General features: G+C 44.4%; 1 protein-coding gene across 1 annotated transcript, besides 1 other annotated feature; it reads right to left on the bottom strand.

Moving 5' to 3' along the window:
- Positions 1-5,960: 5,960 nt before the first annotated feature.
- atp9 (ATPase subunit 9) lies at positions 5,961-6,185 on the bottom strand. Its single transcript has one exon. It carries the CDS (start codon positions 6,183-6,185, stop codon positions 5,961-5,963), a length of 225 nt encoding a protein of 74 aa, YP_002608407.1.
- A 4,260-nt stretch (positions 6,186-10,445) lies between these two features.
- Positions 10,446-10,619: a sequence feature (horizontally transferred from chloroplast DNA).
- Positions 10,620-13,788: the final 3,169 nt, after the last annotated feature.

The following is a 13,788-nucleotide window of genomic DNA, read 5'->3' as shown; positions in this document are numbered from 1 at the left end:
AGAAAGACGGTAGGCATAGAGCTATGGAATGCTGTCATAGGCTAGGGGAAGAAAGTTCAGTTCGAAAGGTGTTTCAGTTCCCATCTGGTGAGAAAAAGCTCTTTGCTTTGAAAGCTTTTTCGTAGGCAGCAAAGCAAGCAGTGGTAGGCTAGAAGGAAGCGCAGGAACTTCCGGGATTAAGTAAAGTAACCCGAGGGTAGTAGGTTACAGAATCCGATTTGTGGCATCTTTCCTTGGTAGATTTGTTAGAGAAGGACTTCTTTCAGAAAATGTTAATAATAGGGCAACTCCATTCAATAGGGAGGGAGGCATGGAATTTGATGCTTCCCCCCTTTCAGTGCAGGAAGGACTGCTTGGTGAAATGACGTACTTAGGATTCCCTCACTGTCAAGCAAGGGAGTGACGAGAGGGTGGTCGTAGATCAGCTCTTTTGAAAGATAGCCTACATTGAACCAAAGGAGTGATCCCCACTCCGAATGAGATGTCGTATACGCAAATGCTCTTTCCGTTGCAGGCATAAGCGCTGCAAACATGGCTACTTCAGCTCTTTTCGGAAGGGAAGAGAGTTCAGTCACTTCTGGGATTAAGGGAGTTCCCCCGAGGGAAAGAAAGTCAATAGGAATTCTCTCTACTCTAGAACCCATAGGCCTAGGAGCAATAGACTGAAGAGGTACGGCATCTGTAACAAAGTCAGTAACAAAGGGAGAAGGAAGAAAAGCCAGGGACGAAGAGGTATAGAAAACCTCCTAGAAGGCCACTCCTTAAGCAGCAAAACAGGACTTTCGGTCAGTTCAAGTACAAAGCATTAGAGGTAGGGATGCTCTCACCTGTGCGTGCTATAATAAGGCTTGGAACCCTTTTCTACTTGAATTGATCTTGGCAAGGTGTGACTTCGGTAGAGGATCGAAAATCAAATCATTAGTGAAGGTGAACAGCCAGAACCAGAATGAGAACGAAAAGGCATAGTATACCATATTCCCCGGGATTCACAGAAAACCGGGAAAGTAGGGCATCATATAGTCAAGCCGGAGTAAAGACGGAATGCCTCTTTTACTGCCCTAGATAGCTGAAATCGATCGTACATTTCACCAACTTCCATTTCAATAGCTGCCAGAGAGAGGGAAAGTTAGAATATAGGCATTGGTCTCGGAAAGCCCTCCCTAGGGACCGGGGAAGCTTCATGGCATCTATCCAACTCTGTTGCCGGGGAAGATAGCTCCTTCAGTGACGAAAGGTGCTTCAGTGACCGATGTTGGTGCCATTTCTTCTCTTGGAGGAATGGGAGCTGCTTTTGAATCAGCGTAAGGCTAAATAGGCTTAGAATAATGGGGCTTAAGCTGTCTTATAGGTAGTTTTTTCGGATTGAATCTTCATCCTAACATCAAAATACCACATCGAACGAAAGACATTAGCGAACATTGAACCAGATACCGTTGAGCTAGATGCCAGAAAGAGTGACAGTGATGAGGAGCTGTATGACATTATTTTTTAGGGAATACCTGGGGATAGGCCAAGCCGATTAGACGGAATTAGTGGTTTAGGTCTTACCCTGGGATTCGACTTGCCTTTCTTGTGATGTTGCATGTCATACTTCAATTGAATCTCTTTGGCAGTGGATTGATCGACAAACCGACGCTCAAGAGCTAGCCAAACATCGCGGAGAAGAGGAGAGGTTGGTCGTAGATCAAGAAGCATCTCTTGAGTGAGAGTGGCGTTGAGCCATGATCGCACACTCTGATCAGTACGAATCCAAGCATGGTAAGCCGGATTGGGAGTGTAGCGTCCTTCGGCATCACAGGTATATTGAGGAGGACAAGGAAAAGTGCCATCAACGTATCCTAAGAGGTCGTTGCTAATTAAAACAGGGAGGAATTTCTCTTTCCAGAGAAGATAGTTGGTGGAATCAAGTTTGATTGGTAATATTCGGTGCAGCAAGTAGAGTGGAAGAAGGCAGTGAATTCGAAATAGAAAACTGATAAGAATGTGACAAAGAAGAAGGAAGAACAGAAGGATATGATGGTGTAGAGAAATAAGAAGAAGAAAAGAATAGGGTGAAGGAATTTATTTGAGGAGAATAGGAGATGACAAAGTTGATACCTGAGTCAAGAAGGGAGGAAGAGCAGTGGTGGAGATGACAGATGGAGGTCCGGCAAGAGTGCTAGGAGGCAAGGACTTAAAAACCTGGGTCAACGACGATGCCGCTAAGGACGAAACCTGGCTGGGAATATCAATATGTGCAGCAGACAACAGAAGAGATGATGTTTCAATGGATGAGGAAATTTCAGCAGTGGAAGATGGTGTCGCAGCCATGGCAGAGGAGATTGAGAGAGGATGCAGCAGGAAAGAAATTGCTAGAACAATGACAGCGGCAGGTTTAGAATCCTAGAGCTCTGATACCATGAAAAAACAAACGGTGGCTGTATAGTTGTATTATCTCAATTGGGGTTTACTTGAGAGTATATATACAAGAAATACAAGTACCTATGTGCCCTTATGTGGCAGTAAACTGGGTCTCCAAAGGGGGAGTTAAGTTCACTTCCTAGTCAGTCAATCGTATCAAACCCGTCTTCTCGCCGCACTCCCGACCGTGAATCGTCGGATCCGGAAGTGTTCTCCAATTGGGTTATGAGCCTTATGAATAGACCTTACGGTGACAGCTATCTCGAGCTAATGCTCAGTATGTCTTTGTTACTAGGATCCTTTGCTTTCTGGGAGATGGTACCGCAAGCTCTCATCGCTATAGATCCCACCGTGGTTCTAAGTCCCACTAAATTGGGTCTAATGCAGGACATCCTGATTCATACCCCTAATCGAATGTATGGACCGGAGGCGGCCGCTCCCGGCCACGATCTATTAATCGAGTTTCATGCGTATGAAGCTGAAATGACCGTAGAAGAACATCATCGACATACGGGTAAGCGTGCTCTAGCATACACAGTTACATCCCTACTGATCGGAATAATGTTGAATGCAGTCTGCACCTCCCATATTACTACAGGAGTTTAGAGAATAGATGACAATGGCTAATAACAACATCGAATCAGTACTTTCTTTAATACGACAGGGGGACACTGAAAGACTGACTCACAAGCTCACGGTATGAGAAAGATTCTTCTTCTTATAGCCGTCTTTCTGCGAATCTATGTGGATAAAGCTGGGTCTGTGCCTACCAAGAACGAAGGAGATGTTCATGCCTTAGGATCCCAATCACCTTTGGGTAGAAAGGGCAAAGTAGTCTACTCGCTCAACCAGCTGTTCATCATATCCAAATAGGGAGTAGGAATTCGGAGGGAGAAGAGACTTGGTATTCGAGAGAGATTGAAAATACATAGCATAGCACATGATTATGTGCTCTAGTTTCCAATCGAGATGATGATCTAAGCCTACCACTTGTCCCATATGCTGCTGCGGCTTCCTTTTTTTCTATGGGTGCTGATATAGATGTTGGTACAGGGGCTGGCTTACCTGCAAGAGGTCTAGGCCTCGATTACCGACCTTTCAATAGAATCTAACCTTCCTTGACTCCCAACGGCATTTCTTCAACCGCAAAGAACATGGCATTAAAGCATCCCGAAATGCTCTTTCGACGAAACTCTGAGCTGTGAATGGGCTGATGGAAGACCAGAAGCTCTTGGCTCAGACTTTGTTGTTGTTTAGGCTTTAGGCTTTCCTTGCTTCTTCATCTTTCTTGCCCGCGGCTTCCCTTTTTCAGGTTTCAGGGGTTTGCTTGCCCGAGTAGAGCTTCTATACCTGGACCCTATCCTTGAAAGCCAAAGGAGAGGGACAACAACCGGGATGATGTTGATGCTGGACCAGCTTATTCACCCGATGATCAAAAGAGATTCCCAGAAAACCAGGACCTGAGAGAGTCTGCCTAAGAGGAGCTCTTCGTCTCGAGGCCTCGTCAGTCTCTCTCAAATAGGTAAGCAGCGGGAAGTAAGGCCCATTCATTGGGGCTGGAAAGCTTCATGAGAACCTTAGTAGAGCGGTTACAACCCTACTTTATTGGTTCCCTTCAGCCTTCATCATTAATTCAATCTTGCCAGCTTACGGTTGTTCGTTGAAAGGGATGTTGAGTCCCTGCTGAATAAAAGGCCATGTATAGGTTCGGCAACGGTTGCTGTAAACGAGTTCCAGGTGTGTAAGTAGAGACTGGTGTCGAGAAAAATACGTATAGAATATCGGTTCGGAACAGGTGGAGTCGTTATTATAGGTTTGGAACAAACTAACGGAGAATTTGGCGTTATATTCTAATATAAAGAAAGGTACGCATGCAATAACTGGTTTGAGTCTCCTCGCTTAAGGTCCCCTATTTCTTTTTGCTAAAAATTCATAGGCCTTAAGGTATAATTCACTGTCAGGTTTATGCAATCGGTCCATTAGTAAAACGAAATCGTCGCGTGTTACAACATCTCGGATCTTTACTTTGTCAGCAAGGCGTTGTGCCACGTCCAACCAGGTGTACTCATCCCGAAGAACAACGTAACCAGACCAAGCTTGTAAGAGAGCAACTACCTTTAAGCGTATCGTGTCTACCGAATCATTAGGATGTACCTGTGGATAGTCTGCTTCATATATATAATGAGGTATTTTATCCTGTGTCTGGGGCTGACTGTGGTGGCCACACTTAAGAAATCTGGAAACATCTTTAAATAATTTAGAAAAATTGATCTTTTTCTTTTTATTTTGTCTAACTGTACGATCCATGGTTGTGATGCCCTCCAGACGGGGGGGAGAGACCTCTTCAATTTCTTGCTGACCCCGATCCGGTGCCGAATAAGACGCTTCCGCCTCCGTAGGAAAGACCTCTTCGATCTCTTGCTGTCGCTGACCCTGATCCAGTGCTGAAGAAGATGCTTCCGTGCCGTAAGGCCCAATCATAAGAGCGGGCGCCCAATCTGGATCGAGAGCTCGAAGAAAACACTCGAGGGCCAATGCCGCCCACTTGTTTGAACAACATGAACCAAAAAGAGAGGCCTTCGTTATTAAAAGAGATATGAAGACCTCGCAAAAAAGATCTCTAAAATGGAAAATTCCAAACATCGAAATCAGATAGCACACGAAAAACAAGATTCCCACGACCACATACGGAATCATATTCCTTATGGTTCCGTCAAAGATCCCGAAAGCGGATAGAATCAAAACCAAAAGGAGCCATCCTTCACAGCCTAAGCCCCTACTCAACAGGACTCGACTCCCAAGAGAGCACCCCATTTTAGAAAGAAAGGACTGAAAGAAATCCATTGAGCCGAGTTTCATACAAATAAGATACAAAAGACTGGACATTGTTGCTACAAAGAGTAAAGGCATCGCTTTATTAAAAAGAAGAGTACCACCACGTGTGCCCAATAAGAAGACTTTCTGACTCAATCTTCGGAGTACCCGGTAATACTTGATCATACGAGAATCCGCCATAAATCTCTGCCACTTTTTAGGGGCTACAGTTATTAACGCTTTCAACAAGTGGTGCATGGTTTAGCAATCAATTCCAAGCTTCCAGGTGTACTCTCGGTCTATTGACCATAATGAGCTGCAATAGTAGGCTCAAAGATGGGAACAACCCTGGATGGGGGTATGGATAGACCTACCCACCCAGACGACTCCCGATCATGTGACCTAATTCATTATAATGGCCCCACGCTGGCCTTCCGCGTCAACCAGTGCACCCCAATGCACCAACGTGCATCAAGGTGTCATAACTAGGTAGTCTATAAGGACTCGCCTAAGTTTACCATAGAAAACTCAAAGTTCCGGATGTTATCGTTTCACTTCGAGCTCCGAAGGTTCGCACGTGGGTTCCATAGATGCCAGATTCGTTTCCGATATGCGCTTCCGTTCCATCCGACTACACTGGACTCATCCTAACGCAAGGGGCCACCCACCCTTTCCCCTTACCCCTCTCACTCCCTAAGGAATGAGAGGGCCCCACCTAACTCTGAATCCGCTAAAAGTCCAATGGATCAGAATACGGATGAGATCAGAAAGGCCATCATTGGGGCAAACGATGCAATAGCTTCGGTTAGAGCAAAGCCCAAAATGGCATAACCAAATGATTGTTTAGCCAATGATGGATTTCGCGCCACGGAATGGATCAAAGAACTGAACACGTTTCCAATACCGATTGCAGCTCCCGCTGAAGCAATTGTAGCAGCTCCGGCACCCATTGATTTTGCACCTTCTAACATCTCGAGTTGAGAATTCTCGTCACGCTATCTTTTTCCTTCACGATTTTTTGTTATGGATTCGCCCTCTCGGATAAAATGATTTACAATCAGCCTGCTTAAGATCGTAGACCAACCTCGTTCCTTTTATCTTGGGCATCTCACTTGGAATCCAATGCATTCTTTTCGATCTTGTACCCTACAAAAAATAGGCTTGCTTCGCATAGGCTACACAAGCTTCGGTGCGGTACACTGAACACCAACAAAGCCGCAAAGCCATTTGATTCAATTGGCTTTCAGGGTGGTCTACGATCAGGCTGATCTTTGATCAGAAGTGGTCTACGAGAGGGCTGATCTTTGATCAGAAGTGGTCGTAGATCAGTGCTACTGCTTTTTTCCTAAAATAGAGTATGCAAAGCTGGCTCCACCCATCTATGTACTGACCATACTCAACAATGTAGCTCATATGGTATTAGGCGCACTAGAGCTGGCATGATCGCTTCCATATCTTCCATCTCCTAGACTACTACTACTATACTAAAGGGGGCAAGCAAAGCCCTTCTTAGAAAGCTATTAACTCTTAGCAATACTTCACCATCACCCCTAGTAAATGATGTAGCGAGTGCAGAATCAACAAGTTCCAAACCTTACCCTTGATAAAAAGATATTTAAGCTGCTTAGCCCAAACACTTTTATTATACTGTAAAAGTATATAAATGCAGTCCCAGTAATGAATCGGGAGAGTTCTAGCTCCAACAAAGAAAGATATCATCCCAATGGATTTTAGACGATATGGGAAAGGAAGTCTCCACTCCATTTTTCCCTTGGAGCGAACTATATTGCTGTAAGCTCAGCCTAGAAATATCCATCAACATTTTGGGTTAGGAAAGACTAACTCCTAACTAGGTTCGACTTTACAGGAGAAAGAACCCCATCGAAACTAAAAAACTCGATCATCTCCTTCATTCTAACCCTGTTCAGAAAGAGCTCTTTCATTTCATAAAGGCAATATGGATGGACTAGACTCAATATCTACGCGGGTCAAGGTTTTTTTTCCTTAAGAAAAGGCTTCATCCAAAACTCTCAATGCGCGAGCGAAATCAATCCCTTCACTCTCAATACATACCCAAAGGGCACTGTCGGCAAATACTTGAATCCATTGACAGGCAGGAGGAACCTTATGACAAACTAAAGCCTTGCAGAGGAACCTAAACGGCCTTATATATATTGTTATATATATATATATAGTAAGCTCCTCTAAAAATTCCTTTTAATAGGGGCAAATGCGATATCAAGCTCACTATATCGAGTTGGGTCCCCCCGTTTAGTCTATGGGCATTCGCTATGCCAACTCTGATGTGGAACCTAGGATATTTCATCATAGCTTCGGATTCTACGACCAGCACAGAACTTACCGAAGATGTTGCAAAAACACAAGTGACGTCAGGTTTTTTCGGGTTGAAAACAAACTATCCGAAGCGGTCTAACAACTTCGTCTGATAAGGTGCCCAAATCTCACTTACGAGCCTTACTAGTAAAGGGGCTCTACCATCACCAAAAATGCATCAACATCTTTCAAACAAAGGCTTACTAATAATGGAAATGCCAGATATCCAATCTTTCAGGTTCAAAGAATAGGCTCCTAGTGGTTTTCTTTTTCATATAATAAATGCAAAGGGAAAGATTCCTGATTCCTAGCCTCTCTGTCCTCTCGGATAAAAACCTTCATACTAGCATCAGCCTTATGATCTACGAGCAACCTCTCATTTGTTCGAGTTTGAGGGGGAGTGTAATATCATGTATTATTAACAAGTTTTATTACGTCTCTTTCTTTCCTTTGCTTTCTTCTTGATTTGTATATGCCTGTTAAGTCAGATTTGATTTCATTGCCTTTAGTTTCACTTATAGAGCTTAAGCCCCTCTTTTCCAGTTAATGAAAATGCTTATTCTCCCAAAACCTTTCTCTTCAAGCTATAGCTATCAGAGACGACATAGGATGGAGTGATGATGACGGCGCATGAATCAGATCGGCGTGAATTTGACACTTCATGCATCCCCTGACGAATTTCTTATAATCTGGATCTGTCATATCCTTTTTCGAATGATCTTTTGAGCGAGCATCTGGCTGTTGACATGTCCTCCGCATACGCAGGAGCGCCCTGTAGCTTTCTTCGCTTCCTTTGATCAAAGATATTTTGAGTCTAGGTCGACCGATAAGCCCTTCATTATTATTAGTAAGATGAGGCGGAGAAGTATAGAGGTGCGAAACTTCTACCTGATGGATTCGAAGACTCGAGCTATCCCTCTCCTCTCAAAATCTCCATAACCACTTGCCTAAAAGTGCTTGATTCATGAGCTTTACAGGCCGGAGACCCAGACCTCCCTCCTCTTTTCTCGGATGGGGCCTCCTGTCCCTCCCTCGTCGCAGAAGGAGTGTCTAAAGACAGAAGTTCTATTCGATCCAGCCAGATTTTGCAGAACGTTTTCAAGCCCCACTCCCTCCTATGTTGTAAAAAGGAATAAAGAAGAAATCCCTCCTAAACGCCCTTTACTGATACAGATGATTGTTCGGGCATCTATCTCCTCTCCAATCTCTACTAATTATTAGAAAGGCGTTGAGTCAGAAGGCTTCTATCCCTCGAGGTAGGAACGTGGGATGGAGGCGGTAGAGAGAGAATACTGAACCTACCTCCTTTCCACTAATAAGCTTGATTCTCGATCGCTCCTTCCACTAATAATCCGAGGCAGTCTCTAGTCCAGTCTTCTATCCCCTCTAGGGAGGAGGAGTAAATACGATAAACAACTATAGTCAAAATAAAATGATGGCTTTCAAGCTTTACTAATAGGGGCATAGTTGGAGTCAAAGGTATTTCACTCTTATTCCGGCATTTGAAAAAATCCGCTATTACTTACTGCTTTTAAGGGCTTTTTGCAAGGAATGGTTAGGACAGAGCATAGCCCCTTGGAAGGAGAACTCTCTAGAGGAGTCGAGTTCAAGGCATCAATAGTCGTCCTCTCCCTCACCCAACTCATCGGATACTAAAACAGCTATTAGGGCCGGGACGAGAATAATCAATCCGCCTCGCCTATCGATTATCGGAGAAGGCCTTGACCCCCGAGCCTTCCCAAAGGCTATGTGAAACTCTATAGTTAGGAGGGCAACCAATGCTGTTCCTAAACCCCCTCTTTACTGAGCCAAGTAGGTATATCCACCCCGAGGGCAGAGTTTCCAGATGAGCAGGAAGGGCTGGAGGACGTATTACCGGAGGAGAGGACATATTGAATGGAAAGAACGAAAGCGACGTACATACTGGATTGACCAGCGTGTGCCAACTACTCTACTTCCCTATTTATTGCTTTTTCACCTCTTGGTGCACTCTTTCCCCCAATTCACCGATAGAGAAGAAAGAGATAAGCAATGACCGGACTAGACCAATGAAAGCGGACCAAGGTTTTTATTCGTTAGCCAAGCGCCTCTATTACAGAAGCGAAAGCGATGTGCCCTATTGACCAGCCGAAGAGCATCCTTCAAAAAAAAAGAATGAATGGGAAGCAGGCCCGGTCTATATTGCTAGAGTTATCTTTACTTCACCCCCCACGTACTCCTCTATTCAACTATTTGAATTCCGTCTCTAAGCTTCCCCTTTAGTGCCTGCTGAGACTTATTTCCTCTCGACTATAGTTGAATGGAAGTTTCATTTCCTAAGTCTCAAATAATGTCTTTTATTGAGTCCCCATAGTGCATTCCCCTACATAGTCTGTAGAGTAATTTCTCACTAAGAAGGATTGCAATATAAAAAAGAGAATTCCAGATTGAATCTTTCTTGACCCATATACGATCCAGTTCTACATCTTATCTTAGCGCTGAACTAATGAATAGAGATTGAGCTTCACTTCGCGAGTCGGGAATGGCATCATTTATTAATAAGTGCTAGCGTTGACAAGAGATGAGCTAAAGAGGTGGCCGGGCAGTTGACCAGGCCCTACCACATACAGACAGCAAGCAAGAGCTGTGCCGGCTTATCCGGAAAATGAAATTCTTGCCACCCCAAATGCTACTACCTCTTTGCTAAGCACAGGAATGCTTGATCGATAAAAGCAATATAATAAGCAGGAGGGTGGTCGTAGATCAGGCTGATCGAAGATCAGAAGTGCTCGTAGATCAGGCTGATTGTAAATCAGGGTGCTCTACTACGATCTTAGGCAGGCTGATTGAAGATCAGAAGTGCTCTACGATCAACTTTGTTGAGGGCTGATCGCAGATCTTAGTGGGCGTAGAGAGGGGAATTGGTTATATCTAAAATAATAACATCCCCTTCATATGATCCCCTATAGATATCTACATACATATAGAAAAATTGACTTTCCATTTCAGACATCCGACGATCCTGATCTATTTGAAAATGGCTATAATTCATTTACACATATATCATGTTTCTGCATATATAAGAGCTCTTTTTATGTTTTGAGGAGTTACATCATCTTGCTTGGCGAAGACTGTGCCGGTCATCAGTCGTAGCTCATTCCGTAGTGAAGTAGCGTAGCGATCTGCTTGCTGTGTGTTGTAGTTCATGCCTTTGCTTGTCGAGTCTTGTTGAAGCGGGATCAACACCTCAGCTTGGCTTGAGTGATTGATGTCACATGCTATCTTCGGTCGCTTCGCGAAGTGCCTCTGAGGCGAGCTAGGCTTCATGATTGAGTGAGGCTAGCTTGTTTCCTAGCTGTAGCGCACGCAGCTACGTAGCGATCTTGCTTGCAGCAGCCATATCTTTGAAAGGGATTGAATAGCTTGTTAATATAGGTTTTATCCAATTGGGATGCTTGCTCGGCGGGTAAGGAGATAATAAGAAATGCCTGCCTGCTCAACCAATAGGGAGAGACGGTGCCGGCTTATATTGGGTGGACTGGACAACCAGCCATGCTAATATAAATGCTTTTTTTTCATTCCAAAATTTGGATTTGCGATCTCATATACCATACTAACGGGATCGGGTCTCTAAAAAAGAGGTCCACTCCCGAGGAGCTGTCAAACCTCGACTGAAAGGGGAGAGAAGCTTTCGGCTTGACCACGGAGAATAATAGGGAGAAGGGCCAGGCAGAGGCGACATGCTTTCTTTCTTGTGATGGAGGACCCCTTCCATATCATTATGGATGAAAAGCCCCAAGGCCAATTATCCGGAACTATCCTCTTCCATAGACCCTGCATTCGAATAGAACCGGCGCTATGGCTTAGCCGATCTCTGCTACAGTTGTCTTATGCGCTTAGAAAAGACGGACTGGCAAGAGGAGTTAAATGGTGAATCGGGAAGCTAAGCCTTACACGCAGGAGGCGTTCGCGAGTACTCTCTTTTCTTTTGAGATTAAGTCGGGCCCTTGTATCCCCAAATGGATCTCCACTCCTAGTCTTTCACATCTAGCATGATTAGTTACTGCTTGGCTTACTCTTTCTTACTCTTTTTTTTATCCTTCTTCTCTATCAGGGCCATTACACTTCGATTCTATATAATGGGTCTGGGAACAGGATATGGTACAGAAGGTCGGTCTCCTTTTCCAATGCCTAGCATGCTGGCCGACCCTACTCTACTCAGAGCAAGACAGCAGACAAAGCCCCCTTTAGGAACTGGGAACCAGGTAGGCTAGGTGGGTGTCTAATCCGCGTAGAAGCTCCTGGTCGAGTGTCTTAGATTAGAACTGCTTCTGCGATTTGTCTTGTTTGTGGCTCGATCTCCTGTCGTCTTTTATTTAGATTTCAAGACTCTCTTTAGGCCCACTCCAAGGCAAAAAAGGGCATACTCCTACATCTGTGTATTCGAAGCCTGATTGAACCGCGGGTAGCTTGTATGATGCCAACCAAAGTGAAGAAGCGTCAGGCTTGACTGTTAGCGCTTCTCCCTACTTATAAGTAAGTGAAATCCCCATAAATGAAATGAAAGCACACCATTCCAAAAAGAGGCCTTGTTGTGTCCTAAACAGGCGAAGCGAGGGCTATCCTTTTAAGGATAGGCTTTAAGGCCCGATCAAACTTAGTTAGGCAGAATTCCATGCTTTACGCCCTAGCCCTAATAGAGGTCTGGTCTGCAACGAGCCCTTGCGTTAAGTTGAGTCGGGCTTTACCCTTTTTCGTGCAACTATCAAAGTTAGAGCGCATGCCCCGGGCACCCTAATTTAATCAACTGGTTTCTCTCTTGTCATCAGCTCTGATCTGCTCAAAGGGAAAGAAGACAAAACAAACTATTTGGATATGTCAATGCCTCTGTCTGTCCCTGTTAGGTTGAAAATCATAAACTGCTGCATAGGGCTTTCCATTTCTGTAGAGCTAGGCAGAAAAGCTGAAATCTCTATACTCTCCATATTCTATATTCTCTGAACGACCTTTCCTGTCACATATTTTGGCTTTGCCAAACCCACTTGGTTATAGTAGAATGAATTGCCCTATCAGAGTGAAAGTCGACTCGCCCTATATAACTCATTTTGTGAAACAAAAGAATTACTGAGTCAGAGAACCATCGTTCCGGACTTTATAACAGATAGCCCATTTATTCTTGACTTCGTCCAGTTACAGATCGATAGCTTGTTGACCGGACTAATGACCTTGAACCAGCGTCTTTTCCAGTTTCAGTTTCACCCGTTGACTGACTCCACCAGTTAACTAGTCCCCTATAAGGATTTCGTTCCCATTCCTTCATCTTCTCGCATTCGTTTTAGATCTTTATCGAGATAGATCTCCAGATTCATCCATTGCCCCGCAACGAAGGGAGCAGATCCAACTACAGATCGAGATTGAGTCCTCAGCTTTTGAGCCTCTTGAGTCATAACCAGGAGCATAAAATATATATAATCTAAATCTCAATCAATATAGCTTATTCCCAACAACACTTCCCCTGACGTCGATTTATCCCCAACTCAATGGCTTAAAAGAGAAATCAATGCCAGCTATTATAAGCCCAGGGTGGGGATGGCGATGCGTCTTGAGAAATCGCCCTATCAATGGGCGTCTTGAGAAAGAAATTCACTATTATTCCCAGCCCAAACCCGGGGGGCAAGGGCAATGTGCCGATTCTCTTCCCTTCCTTAAATTGTTCACCTCTAAAAGCAAGGTTCATTGCCGGAGACCGGGGACGGGGATAGATAGGGTGAGATTTCTGACCAACACGGAGTTGGATCTCTACTAGGACCTAGGCATACAGATAGCCCTTATACCTCCTATCTTTCAGTGTCTCTTTCTTGCGTATCTTTTCCGCGATCGTTAATCCGTATTATATAAGATGATTTGATATAACGCCCTTGAATTTCTTTCTCAATTAAACATTGATAAGGCCATAACTGAAATATTGATCGAGCAGGAAAATCTTAGATTAGGTGGGATTCTTCCATCAGCGGGATAGCTGGCATCGAACCCCTGGAGAAGGAGGACAAGCAGTAGTCTCCGAATGAGGAGAGGGTGGAACGTATTGAGAAACCATATACCTTTTTTCGGATAGGAGCTGGGATCGATGCAACCACCATCTATATTGCCGGGAGAGGGACTTTAGTGACTCGCCCTTTTGGGCGAGAAAAGTTAGATTTTTTCGCCGGATGGATGATAGGGATTCGGGAATATAGGCGGACTCAACTGCAGCAGGAGGAT

The sequence above is a fragment of the mitochondrial genome of Vitis vinifera (assembly GCF_030704535.1).
Source record: "Vitis vinifera mitochondrion, complete genome".
In the NCBI taxonomy this organism is placed as follows: Eukaryota; Viridiplantae; Streptophyta; class Magnoliopsida; order Vitales; family Vitaceae; genus Vitis; species Vitis vinifera.
Note: the sequence above shows the minus strand (reverse complement) of the source record. Positions and strands in the feature narration are given on the sequence as shown.